Below are 18,271 nucleotides of genomic sequence, written 5' to 3' on the forward strand. Positions count from 1 at the left end.
ATTAAGCCAAGGTGCCGCCATCTTTGATCCTGCTCCACGCCTTCGTCGATCAAGGCGGGGGGGGGGGTGAGGGAGGGGCAGCCGCCATCTTTGATTAGGGTACAGCTGCCGCGCTTTCTCCAAACAAGGCTCAAAGGCAAGTCGCCGCGACCTCCATCTTTGATTAGGGCACTACTCTGCCGCCATGTTTGATGAAGACATTGGTTGGGCGAGTCACATTGATTCTCCATGGAAACCTGCATCAGCATCAAGGTTAATTCCCGGGATGGCGGGACTGTCATATGTTGATAGAATGGAGCAGCTGGGCTTGTATTCTCTGGAATTTAGAAGGATGAGAGGGTATCTTATTGAAACATATAAGATTATTAAGGGTTTGGACACGCTAGAGGCAGGAAACATGTTCCCGATGTTGGAGGAGTCCAGAACCAGGGGCCACAGTTTAAGGATAAGGGGTAAGCCATTTAGAACGGAGACGAGGAAACACTTTTTCACGCAGAGAGTTGTGAGTCTGTAGATATAACCCAGGTGAAGGCCGGTTCTCTGGATACTTTCAAGAGAGAGCTAGATAGGGCTCTTAAAGATAGTGGAGTCAGGGGATATGGGGAGAAGGCAGGAACAGGGTACTGATTGGGGATGATCAGCCATGATCATATTGAATGGCGGTGCTGACTCGAAGGGCCGAATGGCCTACTCCTGCACTTATTTTTTATGTTTGTATTGTTCACCAATCACATATTCTCAGATGCTTCAACTGTTTTAATCTGTTTCACTTGTTAAGAACTATATTCGGCACTCTAGCTTCCCCATTGCTCTACCTATTGTACTTGATTGTATTATGAACAGTCTTATCTGATTAGTTTGTATTTATGTATAATATATCTAATCTTTCAATCTGTTTATATTTATGTATAATATATCTGATCTTTTGACCTGTTTGTATCAAGGCATGGTATATCAGATCTGTTTGGATAGCTTGCAAAACAAAGCATTTCACTGTACTTTAGTACCCGTGATAATAATACAGCTGAACCATCTACATTCCTCCCTCTGACTTCACATTTCATCTCTGTCCTTGGTTCAACCCCCCCCCCCCCCTTTTACCTTATGCCTTCCAAAGAGTCAACCAGGGACTATGCTGGAAGTTGGACAATTTTATACTGGGCAATTTTTACATTTATCAAGACAATTAATCAAACCAATTAACATACAAACCTGTTTAAGAAGGAACTGCAGATGCTGGAAAATCGAAGGTAGACAAAAATGCATACAAATCTGTACGTCTTTGGAATGTGGGAGGAAACTGAAGATCTCGGAGAAAACCCATACAGGTCACAGGGAGAACGTACCAACTCCGTACAGACTGCGCCCGTAGTCGGGATCGAACCCGGGTCTCCGGCGTCGCATTTTGCTGCAAGACAGCAACTCTACCACTGCCCTCGCCTGTATCCTCCTATCACTCGTCAGGCTTTGTCCTGCTCCCACCTCTCCTTTCCAGGTTTCTCCCCCATTAGTCTGAAGTAAGGTCCAGATCAGAAACGTCACCTATCCATGTTCTCCACAGATGCTACCTGACCCGCTGAGTTACTCCAGCACTCTGTGTCTTTTCACTTTACCTTGGTACATGTTCCAATAATAAACCTTAACCCAAACCTAAAAAGAAACATCATTCAGTAACGTTTTATAACCGCAGTGCCAATCCTAGAATTTCCAGCATTCTTGTGTTTTATTTAAAATACAGAGATAATAATGTAGTTCCACAAAACAAGCTGACATCTTCCTACTATCCTTGTAAATGCAGTTCTTCACTGTATCACCTCATCTATAATTGATTGTTCTCAAATGGAAACTACATCATCAGTGACATTAAATGCTGGGCACAGTGCTGTTTGTCTCATCTGACCAGCGTTCTTTTATTTACAAGCTCCGCGAAAGAGGAGTAGGCACAGCTATAAATTCCAGCACCATTTTAGATATACCATAGAAAGTGTATTGTTGAGGTTCATCACAGCTTGGTTTGGGAACAACTCTGCCCAAGACTGCGAGAAGTAGCCAAATTGTAGATATAACCCAGTCCATCACACAGACCAGACTCCCCACCATTGACTCCATCTACACCTCATGCTGCCAACATAATTACAGACGTGTCCCACCCCAGCCATTCCTTCTTCTCCCCACTCCCGTCCGGCAGAAGGTACAGAAGCTTGAAAGCGCGCACCACCAGACTCAGGAACAGCTTCTTCCCCTCTGTTATCAGGCTTCCGAACGGTCCTTCCATAAGATCATGGAGTGATACAGCATGGAAACAGGCCCTTCAGCCCAACCCTTTCATGACGACCAAGATGCCCCATCTAAGCTAGTCCCATCTCCCTGCATTTGGTCGATATCCCTCTAAACCTGTCCTATCCATGTACCTCTCCAAGTGTCTTTTAAATGTTGTTGTAGTCCCTGCCTCAACAACCTCTGGCAGCTCGTGCCATACACCCACCGCCCTCTGAGTGAAAACATTGCCCCTCAGGTCTGTTTTACATTTTGTCCCTCACATCTTAAACCTATGTTCTCTTGTTTTTGATTCCCCTACCGTTGGTAAAAGACTCCCTATCCCCCTCATGATTTTATACCCCTCTATAAGATCACCCCTCAGCCTCCTGCACTCCCAAGAAATAAAGTCCTAGCCTGCCCAATATCTCCCTATAGTTCAGGCCATATAAGCTAGGGTACTGTCCGATTCACCTCAACTGCATTGCGGACATTGGACTTTATCTCTGGAACTGATGCGCTACAATGCTGAGAACTATATTCTGCACTCTGTCTCTTCCCCCCTGCTCTGCCAGTTGGACTTGAAGTTCATCAGTTCCAGAGACAAAGTCCAATGGGGTCGAGGTGAACCGGACAGTACGCTAGCTTATGGAAGGACCATTCAGAAGTCTGATAACAGAGGGGAAGAAGCTGTTCCTTTAAGTCAGGGATCCCCAACCTTTTTCGTCCCGTTTACCCCCTGGCATATTTTCGAAAGTAAATTTACCCCCATCCTGTTTTGTTCAGCAATTTGAGTTGACACTTCTATCACAATAAAGCAACCGACAAAAGGGAAATGTTAAAATACTGTTTTTAACATTATTAAAGCCCTGCCCCACTGTACGAGTTCATTCCAAGAGCTCTACCGAGTTTGCCTTGATTCGAACTCGGAGATTTACGGTAATGGCCACTAGTCGGTACTCGGGGCTCTCATGGACATTTTTCAACATGTAGAAAAATCTTCACAAGTCTTCCCGTGCTTACCTGCCGTTAGTGAGTCTTCCCGAGTACCTGCCGTTAGCGCTAAGAGACGTCCCCGAGCTCCGACGTACCCGCTATGTTCATTCTCCGTGCTTGCCACGAGTTTGATTTTTTTTAAATCAACTCAGGAGCTCTTGGAATGAACTCGTACAGTGGGACAGGGCTTTTATATTAAGTTCCAGAATCAACAAATTTACCCCCTGGGGGTAAATTTACCCCTGCTTTAGGTTTATGACATTAGACATGGGCCCATTCTTTCTCGCTGAAACTGAGTGTAAAATGCAATCCTAATGTGATTAGCAATCTTTCTATACTTTCACCTATCTGAATGATAAATACTCTGACCATGGAGACACAAGGAACTGCAGGTGCTGGAATCCTGAGCAATGCACAAAGTGCTAGAGGACCTCAGCGTGTTGCTAATGTGGCCAACGTGTGGGTAATCATTCTCAGGGTCATTGTTGTCCCTAACTGCTGATGACACTTTTGTAAATTCATGAACATGTTCTAACTGACCAATGCACATTCCAGAAACCACGAGGTCCCTCTCAGCATTTACACAAAGGCTAAACGTTTCTCTCTGCTGAAAGAGAAGTGATTATGTTGTCTGCAGCGCATAAATGTCTACGTTCAGCTCTGAAAGGAATGTACAATCTACCTTCATCGATTACACCAAAGAATCTCAATTTCCTAATCGCTGGCAATATATTCATGAGTGTTAAGAGCAGAATTAGGCTATTCGGCCCATCAAGTCTACTCCACCATTCAATCATGGCTGATCTATCTCTCCCTCCTAACCCCATTCTCCTGCCTTCTCCCCATAACCCTTGACACCTGTACTAATCAAGAATCTATCAATCTCTGCCTTAAATATATCAATTAACTTGGCCTGCACAACAAGGAATTCCACAGATTTATCACCCTCTGGCTAAAGAATTAATATCGCTTAATATCAGCGAGATAGAGATCTCCTGAGATTCTTAAATGAGCCTGTGATTCCGGATTAGAATATTATCTCAATGATAATCCAAATTGACCTCATTTTTAATCTTCACGTGATCCTCTTATGCTTTCTTCCTCCTTCCCAAAATGATAAATTCCACTTAGTCCCAGCATGATTCTGATGTTGATCGCATGATGAGGTTCTTCTTTCGTGAGGTGGAACATTTGAAGAATTACAGCTGGAATCTCGTGGTCTACTGACCTCAACTAAGCTCAAGCATAAGCATCAAGGGGACATTGAATAATTCACAGTGTCATAGTGATACAGTGTGGAAACAGGCCCTTCGGCCCAACTTGCCCACACTGTCCAACCTGCCCCAGCTATATTGGTCCCAACCTGCCCGCATTTAGTCCATATCCCTCCATGTACCTGTCTCAATGTTTCTTAAATGCTGCGAAGGTTATACGGAATAAGAGTAGAATTAGGCCATTCGGCCCATCAAGTCTACCCGGCCATTCAATCCAGATTTCCACAGATTCACCACTCTCTGACTGAAGAAATTGCTCTTCATCTCCTTCCTAAAAGAACGTCCTTTAATTCTGAGACTATGACCTCTAGTTCTAGACTCTTCCACTAGTGGAAACATCCTCTCCACTTGCAATCTATCTGCCAAATATCAAGTACCTGCCACAACTACCTCCTCTGGCAGCTTGTTCCATATACCCACCACTCTTTGTGTGAAAAAGTTACCCCTCAGGTTCCTATTAAATCTTTCCCCCCTCACCTTAAACCTACGTCCTCTGGTCCTTGGTCGCTCTACTCAGAGCAAGATATTCTGTGTGTATTCTGTGTGTTTACCTGATCTGTTCCTATAGATGAGTCTATTCTATAAGATTGCCCTTCATCCTCCTGCACTGCAGGGAACGGACGCCTAGCCTGCTCAACCTCTCCCTCTAGTTCAGGTCCTGGCAACATCCTCGTGAAACTTCTCTGTACCCTTCACGAAAATGTCATCAAGATTGTTATTATCGTCTAAATGCTTGAACAGAGAACATGGAACAGTACAGTACAGGAACAGGCCCTTCGGCCCACAATGTCCGTGCCAAATGTGAAAATATACAAAATATATTCCAAGGACCTCGAGAGTCTGTTAAGTGCTTAGGACGTTACTAGGGAAATTACCAGTGCTCAAAATACTTATCAGAGCACAGCAATACTCTTCTTAACAGTAATACATCGTGACTTACAAAAGAAAACCAAGAATAGTTATTTTAAAGACTAATGATAGATCTGACCTGGATTGAAGACACAGAGTGTTGGAGTAACTCAGTGGGTCAGGCAGCATCTGTGGAGACCATGGATAGGTGATGTTTTACAGAGTGCTGGAGTAACTCAGCGGGTCAGGCAGCATCTGTGGAGAACATGGATAGGTGACGTTTCACAGAGTGCTGGAGTAACTCAGCGGGTCAGGCAGCATCTCTGGAAAACATGGTTTTGGGTCGGGATACTTCTTCAGCCTCCGTGTTCTCCAGAAACGCTGTCTGACCCACTGAGTTACTCCAGCACTCTGTGTCTATCTTTAGTATAAACCAGCATCTGGTGTCCCTTTGCTCCTACATTTCTGCTTGATTAGAGGCAGGTTGACTTACATTTCATGGACAGAAATAGGAACCTCATGGAATGAGCTTTTGTTGTCATGGTGCGTGAATTGAATTCCAGAAAATAAGAGCACAGAAAATGACGACTCTTCACGTTCACGCAGAATTACCATAACAATGTTGGGTGGGCTAAGCCCACAGCACAGACAGCGAGCCAGTCATGCAGCCACGGACCCACATCTGCATACCAGCTCCAAACTGCTTTAAAACTTCACAAACAGTGTTTCCGCAGAGCAGTCACCTCAGTCTTTAACCAGACCAACGCTGAACAATCGAGTGGAATGTTCGGATCACCAAGGTAAGTCAGCTTTACAATGGCGAGTGGCAAATGTTCCACACGGTTAAACCAGGGAAGAACAGCAAGCATTTGTGGTCAGTTAGTGGGTGCGTGTTGTACAACTTATACAACATATACAACTTCAGTCTGAAGAAGGGTCTCGACCCGAAACGTCGCCTTTTTCCTTCGCTCCATAGATGCTGCCTCACCCGCTGAGTTTCTCCAGCATTTTTGTCTACCTTGTACAACTTATACGGTTATTTTTATGGCAGAGATTGGCAGATTCTTGATTAGTATGGGAGTCAGAGGTTATGGGGAGAAGGCAGGATATTGGGTTTAGGAGGGAGAGATAGATCAGCCATAATTGAATGGCGGAGTAGACTTGATGGGCCGAATGATATCAGGAATGAGTGGGTTAATCTATGATGAGCGTCTGGCGGCACTGGGCCTGTACTCGCTGATTTAGAAGAATGAGGGGGGATCTCATTGAAACTTAGAGAATAGTAAAAGGCTTGGATAGAGTGGATGTATTGAGGATGTTTCCACTAGTGGGAGAGTCTAGGTCCAGAGATCACAGCCTCAGAATTAAAGGACGTTCCGTTAGGATGGGGATGAGGAGGAATTTCTTTAGACAGAGGATGGTGAATCAGTGAAATTCATTGCCACAGAACGCTGTGGAGTGAATGGATATTTAGGTAGAGATAGATAGATTCTTGATTAGTGCGGGTGTCAGAGGTTATGGGGAGAAGGCAGGAGAATGGGTTTAGGAGGGAGAGATAGATCAGCCATGATTGAACGGTGGAGTAGACTTGACAGGCCGAATGGCCTATCTCTGCTCCTAGAACCTAGATCCGTCTGAAGAAGGGTCTCTACCTGAAACGCCACCCATTCCTTCTCCAGAGGGGCTGCCTGTCCCGCTGAGTTACTCCAGCATTTTGTGCCTACCCTAGAACTCATGAACTTGGAGTGAATGAAGTCTCCAATATTGGGTGGAGTTTAATATCAATTGTTTTAATCATTCACGAGCCTCCACTTCAATTAGTTGATTTAATACTGTTGATGATTTGGAAGTTGACCTATAGTTATATATATATTTGAATAAAGTGGCGCAGCGGGTAGAGCTGCTGCCTAACAGCGCCAGGGACCCCAGTTCGATCCTGACTATGGGTGCTGTCAGTGTGGAGTTTGCACGTTCTCCCTGTGACCGCGTGGGTTTGCTCAGATTTTCTCCCACATCCCAAAGACGTGCAGATTTGTCAGTTAATTGGTCCTGTAGTGTAGGGAGTGGATGAGAGAGTGGGATAACATGGAACTAGGGTGAGCAGGTGATCGCTGGTCGGAGTGGACTCAGTGGGCCGAAGGGCCTGTTTCCATGCTGTATCTCTAAACTAAATAGAATCTTTCAATTGTAACTGTCTCAAAATATCATTTCCCTGTCTGAAAAGCTCAGAAATTACATGATACATGAAGAGTGGATAGGCTGGGAGTTTGTTCTTTGTAGTGTAGGAGGCTGAGGGGTGACCTTATTGAGGTGTACAAGATCACAAGGGGCATGGATAAAGTGAACGCTCACTGTCTTTATCCCAGGGTAGAGGATTCTAAAACTAGAGGGCACAGGGTTAAGGTGAGAGGGGCGAGATTGAAGAGGGACCTCAGGGGCAACCTTTCCACTCAGAGGGTAGTCTGTATCTGGAAGGAGCTGCCAGAGGAAGCTGTAGAAGTGGATGCAATTACGACTTTTAAAAGACATTTGAACAGATATATGGACAGGAAGGGTTTAGAGGGCTATGAGCCAAATGCAGGCAAATGGGACGAGAAACATAGAAAATAGGTGCAGGAGTAGGCCATTCGGCCCTTCAAGCCTGCATTGCCATTCAATATGATCATGGCTGATCATCCAACTCAGTATCCTGTACCTGCCTTCTCTCCATACCCCCTGATCCCTTTAGCCACAAGTGCCACATCTAACTCCCTCTTAAATATAGCCAATGAACTGGCCTCAACTACCTTCTGTGGCAGAGAATTCCAGAGATTCACCACTCTCTGTGTGAAAAATGTTTTTCTCATCTCGGTCCTAAAAGATTTCCCCCTTATCCTTAAACTGTGACCTCTTGTTCTGGCCCAGTATGCCAACTTGGTTAGCATAGACAAGGTGGGCCGAATGGTCTGTTTCCGTGCTGTACAGCTCTATGACTGTGTGCTAATGGAAGTTAGAGTGTGGCGACACAAGAAGCAGCAGATAGAGAACAAATGCACAGGAACAAGCCATGGTTAGAACAAAGCACAAAGTGCTGGAGGAACCAAGCCAGTCCTTCTCCAAAAGCCCCTCTGTCACGATATGATACGATACAACTATATTTATCCCGTAGGGAAATTGATCTGCCAACATTCAGAGGAAGGCGTTGAAGGCGTTGAGATGAACAGAAATGCAAGGCTAGGAGCCATGGGAGGAATAATGTCACAGTTCACCAATTACACTAAATGAAGCCACATGGCAGACTGAGCCCATTCTTCTTCTTGCGTATGGCGTGCACAGCCTAAAGTTGTAGGACAACTTGTACTATTTGATCTTATTTGATTGTGCACGCCGGGTTGATTGCATTCGTTGAAACAGGGCGGACCATGTGAAGGTTGCACGTGGTACTGATTCTGGATGCTTAGTTGTAAGGAGAGGTTGGACAAACGTGGATTGTTGCACAAACATGTCTCTGGGACGTTGGTGGTCGAGGAGAGACCTGGTAGAAGTATATAAAACTATGAGAGGCACAGATACGGTCGACAACCTTCACCAAGAGAGGAATGTCAAACACTCCAGGGCATAGCTTTATGGGAGAGGGGCAGAGTACAAAGGTGATGTGCGAGGCAAGTTGTGTTACACAGAGGGTGGTGGGTGCATGGAACGCGCTGCCAGGGGTGGTGGTGGAGGCAGATACGATAGTGACATTTAAGAGGCTTTTAGACAGCCACATGGATATGCAGGGAATGGAGGGATATGGATCACGTGCAGGCAGATAAGAGTTAGTCTTGGCATCATGTTCAGCACAGATTATGGGCCGAAGGGCCTGTTCCTGTGCTGTACTATTCTATGTTATACCTGTCATACAGTATCTCAGGGTGACAATGCTTCTGGTTGTGTTTCACAGACAGTTGAGATCAATTCTATCAAAAAAATTACTACTCAAATATTGGAATTAAATTTGCTCTCTTTATGTAATGCCAACAAATATAGAGTTTTACTGCGTCAGTAACCCCGGCAAGCATTCCTTAAAGCATAGATCACAAAATGCTGGAGTAACTCAGCGGATCAGGCAGCATCTGTGGAGAACATGGATAGGAGAAGTTTCGGGTCGGGACCCTTCTTCAGACTATTTGTGCATTGCTCCCTCTATCTCCCTCTCTCTTGATTGAATGACTGAAGGATACAGCGTGGAAACAGGCCCTTCGGACCACCAAGTCCACACCGACATAACCTGGTCACACTAGTTGTATGTTATCCCAGTTTTGCATCCGCTCCCTACACACGAGGGGCAATTTAACAGAGGGACAATTAAGCTGCCAGCCCGCACGACTTTGGGGCGTGGGCGGAAACGGGTGTCACGTTAAATGAGGAAGTTTTGATCAATTATGTTGAGTCTTACCAAATGTAATTAGCGTAACACAAGTTGATGGGTATTTTCCCTTTCAGATGGCTTCTAATGACCACTTTAGTGTGGACCACCCTGGGGATCCCCACCCTGGGGACTTAATTGAAATATTCCGCCCTGCGTACCAACACTGGGCTCTCTACCTGGGAGACGGCTATGTTATAAACATCTCACCACTAGGTAAGGGAAAGGAATGCTGCAGGTGGCAAATCTGAGTTTAAGTTTTAGAATTCATTTAGACACTTCTGTTTCACAAGATCTTGTCTTAATCCCAATTTGTACTCTCGTAACATTCACATTTCATGTCTATCCTCATGGATCTTTATTCACATCCTCCTTGTCTGAGCAATACCATGGAAAACACAGGAGTCGCTACCATAGATAGACACAAAACGCTGGAGTAACTCAGCGGGACAGGCAGCATCTCTGGAGAGAAGGAATGGGGTAGAGACCCTTCTTCAGGCTCAAACCGAAACGTCACCCATTCCTTCTCTCCAGAGATGCTGCCTCACCCGCTGAGTTACTCCAGCATTTTGTATCTACCTTCGATTTATGCCAGCATCTGCAGTTCTTTCTTACACAGGAATTGCTACCATCACAGATTAAATAAATCACAAATGCTGTGAAACAAATCCAACACAGTAGATGTTAGAAATACATTTGTTAAATTAGAAATAGTTTAACAATTCACATGTTTTTAAAAGCTAGGGTCAAGAGAGTTTAATTGTCATATGTATCGGCAACAGAACAATTACATACGTACTAGAGCACAGCAACAGGCCCTTCGGCCCAACTGGTTCTTGCCAAACAAAATGCCCCCATCTAAGATCACAAATGATAGGAGCAGAATTGTTATTGTACCTGCCTCATCTACCTCTTCTGGCAGCTCAATCCATATTCCCAACATCCTCAATGTGAAAATGTTGCCCCTCATGGAAATGTGAAATCTTTTCCCCAATTAACTTAAACCCATGTCCTCTGGTTCTTCATGCCCCTCCCCTGGGAAAAAGACTCTGTGCATTCTGTGCACCTCCTCCAACCTCATCTACTGCATTAGCTGCTCTAGGTGGCAGCTGCTCTACATCGGCGAGACCAAGCACAGGCTTGGCGATCGCTTCGCCCAACAGTTCGCAATAACCAACCTGATCTCCCAGTGGTCAGCACTTAAACTCCCCCTCCCATTCCGAATCCGACCTTTCTGTCCTGGGCCTCCTCCATGGTCAGAGTGAGTCCCACCACCAATTGGAGGAGCAGCACCTCATATTTCGCTTCGGTAGTTTACACCCCAGCGGTATAAACATTGACTTCTCCAATTTCAGGTAGTCCCTGCTTTCTCCCTTTTTCCCCTCCCCTGCCAGCTCTCCCACAGCCCACTGTCTCCGCCTCTTCTTCACAGCCCCCCACCCCCACATCAGTGAAGAAGGGTCATGACACGAAACGTCGCCTATTTCCTTCGCTCCATAGATGCTGCCTGACCCGCTGGGTTTTTCCAGCATTTTTGTCTATCTTCGATTTTTCCAGCATCTGCAATTCTTTCTTAAACACTGTGCATTCACCTGGTCTCTTCCCCACTTGACTTTACACACGATAAGATCACCCATCAGTACGGTGGTTAAGTTACTCGATCAGTGAACTGACCTCAACTGAGTCTAGAATTGTGAATTCAATTCCCACCAGTGCCAGAGTGGAATATCAATCCAATACCTTCTGCACTTTCACCCCACCACTGGAGTCAACCTATTGTCACCTGGAGAATGTGTAGGAATGTACTGCAGGTGCTGGTTTAAACCGAAGATAGACACAAAAAGTTGGAGTAACTCAGCGGGGCAGGCAGCATCTCTGGAGAGAAGGGATGGCTGACATTTCAGGTCAAGACCCTTCTTCAGACTGGTTAGGCAAGCTCGTTTTCACCCAACAAACAGCTAACCATGGCCTGTTTCCTTTATCATTGTTACTTTTTTTGCATGCCTTTCATTCGTTGTTCTTTATCTCTTTACATCACCGTCTATATCTCTCGTTTCCCTTATTCCCGAACCAGTCTGAAGAAGGGTGTCGACACGAAACGTCACCCATTCCTTCTGTCCAGAGATGCTGCCTGTCCCGCTGAGTTACTCCAGATTTTTGTGCCTGTCACCCAGTGAATAACCATCCTCTATTGTCCTGGAGATCTTTCCTACAGACAATAAAACCACATTTCTGCTGAGACCTGAAATGATAATCATGTTTTTCTCTTCATGGTGCTTACAGAGCTGCTCAACATTTCCAGCGTTTTCTGTTGATTATGTCAAATGTCTAGCATGGGTTGTTGACATCCAACGTTTTGTGTTTAGATGACTTGGATAGATTGGCACTCAATTTTTTCACCTCGAATCTGACCACACTCATCTGTATTTAGAGTCATAGAGTGATACAGCATGGAAACAGGCCCTTCGGCCCAACTTGCCCACACTGGCCAACGTATTCCAGCCACACTAGTCCCACCTACCAGCATTTGGTCCATATCCCTCCAAATCTGTCCTATCCATGTACCTGTCTAACTGTTTCATAAACGTTGCGATAGTCCCTGCTTGAACTACCTCCTCTAGCAGCTTGTTCCATACATCCACCACCCTTTGTGTGAAAAGGTTACCCCTCAGATTCCTGTTAAATCTTTTCCCCTTGTCCTCTTTGGCCACAATCCCCCTACTCTGGGTAAGAGACTCTGTGCATCTACCCAATCTATTTCTCTCATGATTTTCTACACCTCTATAAGATCACCCCTCATCCTCCTGCGCTTCAAGGAATAGAGACCCAGCCTATAGCTCAGACCTTCTAGTCCTGGCAACATCCTCGGAAATCTTCTCTGAACCCTTTGAAGCTTGACAATATATTTCCTATAACATGGTGCCCAGAACTGAACACAATATTCTAAATGCGGTCTCACCAACGTCTTATACAACTGCAATATGACCTCCCGATTTCTATACTCAATACTCTGACTGATGATGGCCAAAGTGCCAAATGTCTTTTTGACCACCTCATCCACCTGCGACTCGACCTTCACGGAACCATGCACTTGTACTCCTAGATCCCTCTGCTCTACAACACTACCCAGAGGCCTACCATTCACTGTGTAGGTCCTGCCCAGGTTAGATGTCCCTAGATGCAACACCTTATTAGACTACCTTCAGAATGAAGAAGGGTCTCGACCCGAAATGTCACCCATTCATTCTCTCCAGAGATGCTGCCTGTCCCGATGAGTTACTCCAGCATTTTGTGTCTATCTTCTCTAGAACAGTACAGCACAGGAACAGCCCCGTTAACCCACGATGTCTGTGCCGAACACAATGCCGTTAAATTTATCTGTCTGCACATGATCCATATCCCTCTATTCCCTGCATATCCACGTGCCAATCCAAAAGCCTCTTAAACACTAATATCATAGCTGCCTCCATTCCCACCTCTGGCAGCGCGTTCCAGGCACTCGCCACGCTCTGTGTAAAAAAAACAGCCCCGCACATCCCCTTTAAACTTTGCCCCTCTCACCTTAAAGCTACGCCCTCTAGTCTTTGACATTTCCACGCTGGAAAAAAGGTTCTGACTGTCCACCACATCTGCCTTAAACAATTCCATCATGTCTCCCCTCAACCTCCGACATTCCAAAAAAAACTATCCAAGTCTGTCCAACCTCTCCTTGTATCTAATACCTTCTGATCCAATGTAATATTTACATTGTTACTGCATAATGACATGTAAATTGTGGCTGTGATTTTATATATGAACGATTAATTTAGGTCCACCACCGATTATCCGGCAGCTGGTGTCCCGGCACCTCCTTTCATCCGGACAAAATTGCCAGACCGCACTTGGAACCCCCCCCTCCCTGCTGGGTCCCCCCGACAATGTGTCCCCTAGGCCGGCTGAGGCGGCTGATCTCCACCTCATGGGGGCTTCCGCGGCCAATCGGCGGGTGGAATCTGCCCCCTGCGGTCAGGGCTCTGGAACTCCGGCCTGGCCAGAGCCGGCAGATCCGTTCCCACAGCCGACTCCCGAGGCCAACTTTGTGGGCAGTATCTCGGCCCCCAGGCGGAACGTTCCAGAACTGTCGGACTCCTCTCGGAGGCCGCGCCCTCTGTTGGTCCGGCAACACGGATAATCCGGCAAGGCTCTGGAGCCGAGGGTGCCGGGGGGTCGGTGGTGGAACTGTACTTGCGCCCATTCTGTCTGATGTGCTTGTCACTCTCACTGTCGGCAGAGGAAGGGCCACCAGCCTCGTTCAGTAGCGCCAAGTCCGTGTTCAGCAGGAAGGCCATGGCAAAGATGCAGCTGCTTAAAGATGTGGTTGGACAAGACCCCTTCAAAATCAACAACAAGTACGATGACAGCCACATCCCTCTCACCGTCGAGGAAATCGTCAAGCGAGCAGAATTCCTCATCGGACAGGAAGTGTCTTACGATTTGCTCGGGAACAACTGCGAGCATTTTGTCACCTTGCTTCGTTACGGCGAGGGCGTCTCTGACCAGGTACGTGGACAGGTCAGCGGTCCAGTATGGCCAATAGTACTAGAGTGATGGTCAATGGTACAATAGTGACAGATATGACAGTGACTTGGCCAATGATACAATAGTGGCAGATATAATAGTGACTTAGCCAACAGCATGATAGTGACTTGGCCAGCGGTCCTTCCCAGCTATAAGCTCTGCAGGAAGGAATTGCAGATGATGGTATCAAACATAGACACAAAGTGCTGGAGTAACTCAACGGGTCAGGCAGCATCTCTAGAGAAAAGGAATAGGTGACGTTTCGGATCGAGACCCTTCTTCAGACCTATTCCGTCTCTCCAGAGATGCTGCCTGACCCGCTGAGTTACTCCAGCATTTTGTGTCTATCTCCAGCTATATACCATGAGACAAGACCAGAGGAATGTGGAGATCCCAGGTCCTGCAGATGTTGGCATCCATGCCTACCAGAGTAATGTACGTACAGAGTCATACAGTGTGGAAACAGGCCCTTCGGCCCAACTTGCCCATGCCAACCTACATGCCCCACCTACACTAGTCCCACCTGTATGAGAGTTAGATTTAGCTCTTGGGGCTAAAGGAATCAAGGGATATGGGGAACGGGCTACTGATTGTGGATGATCAGCCATGATCATATTGAATGGCGGTGCTGGCTTGAAGGGCCGAATGGCCTATTCCTGCACCTATTGTCTGTTTCTATGTTTGTCCCATATCCCTCGGAATCTATTCTTTCCATGTACCGATCTAACTGTCTCTTAAACATGATAGTCCCCACTCTTTCAAATCCCTGCTCCTACTTAAACTATGATACAATGCTGAGAACTATATTCTGCGCTCTGTATCTTCCCCTTTGCTCTACCTGTTGTACTTGAGTTTGACGTGATTGTATTCAGGTGCGGTATATATGATCTGCCTGGATAGCAAGCAACAGAGAGCTTTTCACTTTACCTCTGTATAGGTGACGATAATAAACAGTAGTACACCTAAACACAAACACCTGTCTCAATTGTCTCCTCTAGCAGCTCGTTCCATTCATCCACCACCTCTGTGTGTTTACATCACAGGCTGAGTGTGAAGAGGCAGACAATAGACAATAGGTGCAGGAGTAGGCCATTCGGCCCTTCGAGCCAACACTGCCAATTAATGTGATCATGGCCGATCATCCCCAATCAATACCCCGTTCCTGCCTTCTCCCCATATCCCCTGACTCCGCTATCTTTAAGAGCCCTATCTAGCTCTCTCTTGAAAGTTTCAAGAGAACCGGCCTCCACCGCCCTCTGAGGTAGAGAATTCCACAGACTCACCACTCTCTGTGAGAAAAAGTGTTTCCTCGACCGTTCTAAATGGCTTACTCCTTATTCTTAAACTGGCCCCTGGCTCTGGACTCCCCCAACATCGGGACCATGCTTCCTGCCTCTAGCGTGTCCAAACCCTTAATAATCTTATATGTTTCAATAAGATCCCATCTCATCCTTCTAAACTCCAGAGTATACAAGCCAGCTGCTCCATTCTCTCAGCATATGACAGTCCCGCCATCCCGGGAATTAACCTGGTGAACCTACGCTGGGTTCCCTCAATGGACATGGAGCTGTTGAGAGTGTTGGCGACTTTGGCTTTGTCCTCATTGATACCACCAATTACACACCATCATTCTGCAAGCACTGGTCACGAGCCAGTGCCCACAGCAACACAACAGGGGTTGTGAGATGCTAACATGTTAAACTCTTATAGGTCAGGGAAATATGTCAGGACATGCAGAAAACTGACCAACATTTTTTTCTGCAAAATTGATTTTTTTAAATTTCTGGTTAGCTTTGAAATTAAATATCAATGCTTACTTTTAAAATGGACATAATTTTAAATATTTCTCTAATATTTATTTTTTTACTCAAGGTTTAACCGTTTCTGAATTTTTATACAAATGCTGTTCTTTATTATTATATTTTTCATATTTCCAAGAATAGAGCTTAGCCAATAGTATCAGCGAGTCAGGCCCTTCGGCCCGACTAACCCATGCATGCCCCATCTACACTAGTCTCACCTGCCCGTGTTTGGCCCATATCCCTCTACACCAAACCTATCCATGTGCCTGTGCATGTGTAGGAAGGAACTGCAGATGCTGGTTTAAATTGCAGTGAGACACAAAAATGCTGGAGTAACTCAGTGGGACAGGCAGCATCTCTGGAGAAGTCTGAAGAAGGGTCTCGACCCGAAACGTCACCCATTCCTTCTCTCCAGAGATGCTGCCTGCCCCTACGCAATTCCAGCGATGATCACTTTGTGCAGCGTAGGTTCACGAGGTTAATTCCCGGGATGGCGGGACTGTCATATACTGAGAGAATGGAGCGGCTTTGCTTTATACTCTGGAGTTTAGAAAGATGAGAGGGTATCTTATTGAAATATATAAGATTATTAAGGGTTTGGACACGCTAGAGGCAGGAAACATGTTCCCGAAGTTGAGGGAGTCCAGAACCAGGAGCCACAGTTTAAGAATAAGGGGTAAGCCATTTAGAACGGAGACGAGGAAACACTTTTTCACACAGAGAGTTGTGAGTCTGTGGAATTCTCTGCCACAGAGAGCGGTGGAGGCCGGTTCTCTGGATACTTTCAAGAGAGAGCTAGATAGAGCTCTTAAAGATAGCGGAGTCAGGGGATATGTGGAGAAGGTAGGAGCGGGGTACTGATTGGGGATGATCAGCCATGATCACATTGAATGGCGGTGCTGGCTCGAAGGGCCGAATGGCCTACTCCTGCACCTGTTGTCAATTGTCTATTTGTGGCTTATTAATGTTGGGAGCCAACAAATCATGTGATCAATAGCTTCCCACAGCCGCTGACAACATGTTCTCACGTGCGGCCAAATCCCCTTTTGTTTCCTCAGGCAAATCGAGCCATCAGCGTCATCTCTTTTGTCACAGCTGCTGCCAGTGCCTTCTCATTAGCTGGGCTGTTCCACAACAGGTCAAGGCAAAGAAATTATTGAAGCATTCGCTGTAAATTATAACTGGTAAAAAAATAAATCAACAAATTCATCGGTTTGATGCCCTTTGTTACTATACAGTTGTAAATATTTTATTCTGCAGTTTCTTGACTCATGCGGACAATCGTCAATCCTCCGAAAATGTTCAACATGTTGAATATCCAGCAGCGACCAGAACAAGGTACGACTCTTTGGGCGACTACTCACGGCCATACAGGCGTCACCCCGCGACATGCCGCCTGTATGGTCGAGAGCAGTCGCCCAAAGAGTCGTACCTTTTTCTGGTCGCCACTGGATTTTCAACACTTTGAACATTTTCGGCGACCTGCTGCGACTATGACGGGTGCCGGCAAGTTGCCGAAAAATCGCGTAAGTGGGACAGGCCATTTATACACTCTCAACGGGACCCGGGTTCCATCCTGACTGTGGGTGCTTTCTGTACGGAGTTTGTACGTGCTCCCCGTGACCTGCGTGGGTTTTCTCCAGGTGCTCCAGTTTCCTCCCACACTCCAAAGATGTCCAGGTTTGTAGGTAAATTGGCTTCGGTAAAAATAGTAAACTGTCCCTAGTGTGTAGGATAGTGTTAGTTTGCGGCAATCACTGGTCGGCGCGGACTCGGTGGGCTGAAGGAACTATTTCGGCGCTGTACCTAGGGTTGCCAACTGTCACGTATTAGCCGGGACATCCCGTATATTGGGCTAAATTGGATTGTCCCGTACGGGACCGTCCTTGTCCCGTATTTAACTGCTACTACTTGGGTCAAGGGGACTGTCGGGTCGGAGCGCCGCATCCAGCCCTGCCTCACCCGTCCCGACGTAGTGCAGCCCATGGAGTGCAGCAGCAGCGCCTCGCCCATGGCCCCGTCGGTCGGCAGCCCAGCCAGCTATCCGACCTTCGGACCTTCGCTTACTGCCGACACCACCACCTCTCCTTCTCATGGCCGATCGTCGGTTCAGGAGTTGGACGGGGCGCCGGACTTTGCGTGCAGCACAA

At 46.5% G+C, this 18,271-nt stretch overlaps 1 protein-coding gene across 2 annotated transcripts; it reads left to right on the top strand.

Moving 5' to 3' along the window:
• Positions 1-192: 192 nt before the first annotated feature.
• plaat1 (phospholipase A and acyltransferase 1) lies at positions 193-17,330 on the top strand. 2 transcript variants are annotated; one of them, XM_033031308.1, is made up of 4 exons: positions 193-252; positions 9,840-9,978; positions 14,033-14,301; positions 17,180-17,330. In XM_033031308.1, exons 1-4 carry the CDS (start codon positions 229-231, stop codon positions 17,279-17,281), a joined length of 534 nt encoding a protein of 177 aa, XP_032887199.1. In that variant the 5' UTR covers positions 193-228; the 3' UTR covers positions 17,282-17,330. The 2 variants fall into 2 exon arrangements, with proteins under 2 accessions (XP_032887199.1, XP_032887200.1); XM_033031309.1 differs by lacking the exon at positions 193-252 and adding an exon at positions 5,903-6,175.
• Positions 17,331-18,271: the final 941 nt, after the last annotated feature.

Source organism: Amblyraja radiata, chromosome 13, assembly GCF_010909765.2.
Source record: "Amblyraja radiata isolate CabotCenter1 chromosome 13, sAmbRad1.1.pri, whole genome shotgun sequence".
In the NCBI taxonomy this organism is placed as follows: domain Eukaryota; kingdom Metazoa; phylum Chordata; class Chondrichthyes; order Rajiformes; family Rajidae; genus Amblyraja; species Amblyraja radiata.

What these genes read in the sequence shown, in the direction of transcription:
- plaat1 (XM_033031308.1), top strand. Translation starts at nt 229, where the DNA reads ATGGAAACCTGCATCAGCATCAAG. An exon ending in AAACCTGCATCAGCATCAAG is followed by an intron (nt 253 to 9,839) that starts GTTAATTCCCGG and finishes TTTCCCTTTCAG; the next exon opens with ATGGCTTCTAATGACCACTT. An exon ending in GCGAGGGCGTCTCTGACCAG is followed by an intron (nt 14,302 to 17,179) that starts GTACGTGGACAG and finishes TTGTTTCCTCAG; the next exon opens with GCAAATCGAGCCATCAGCGT.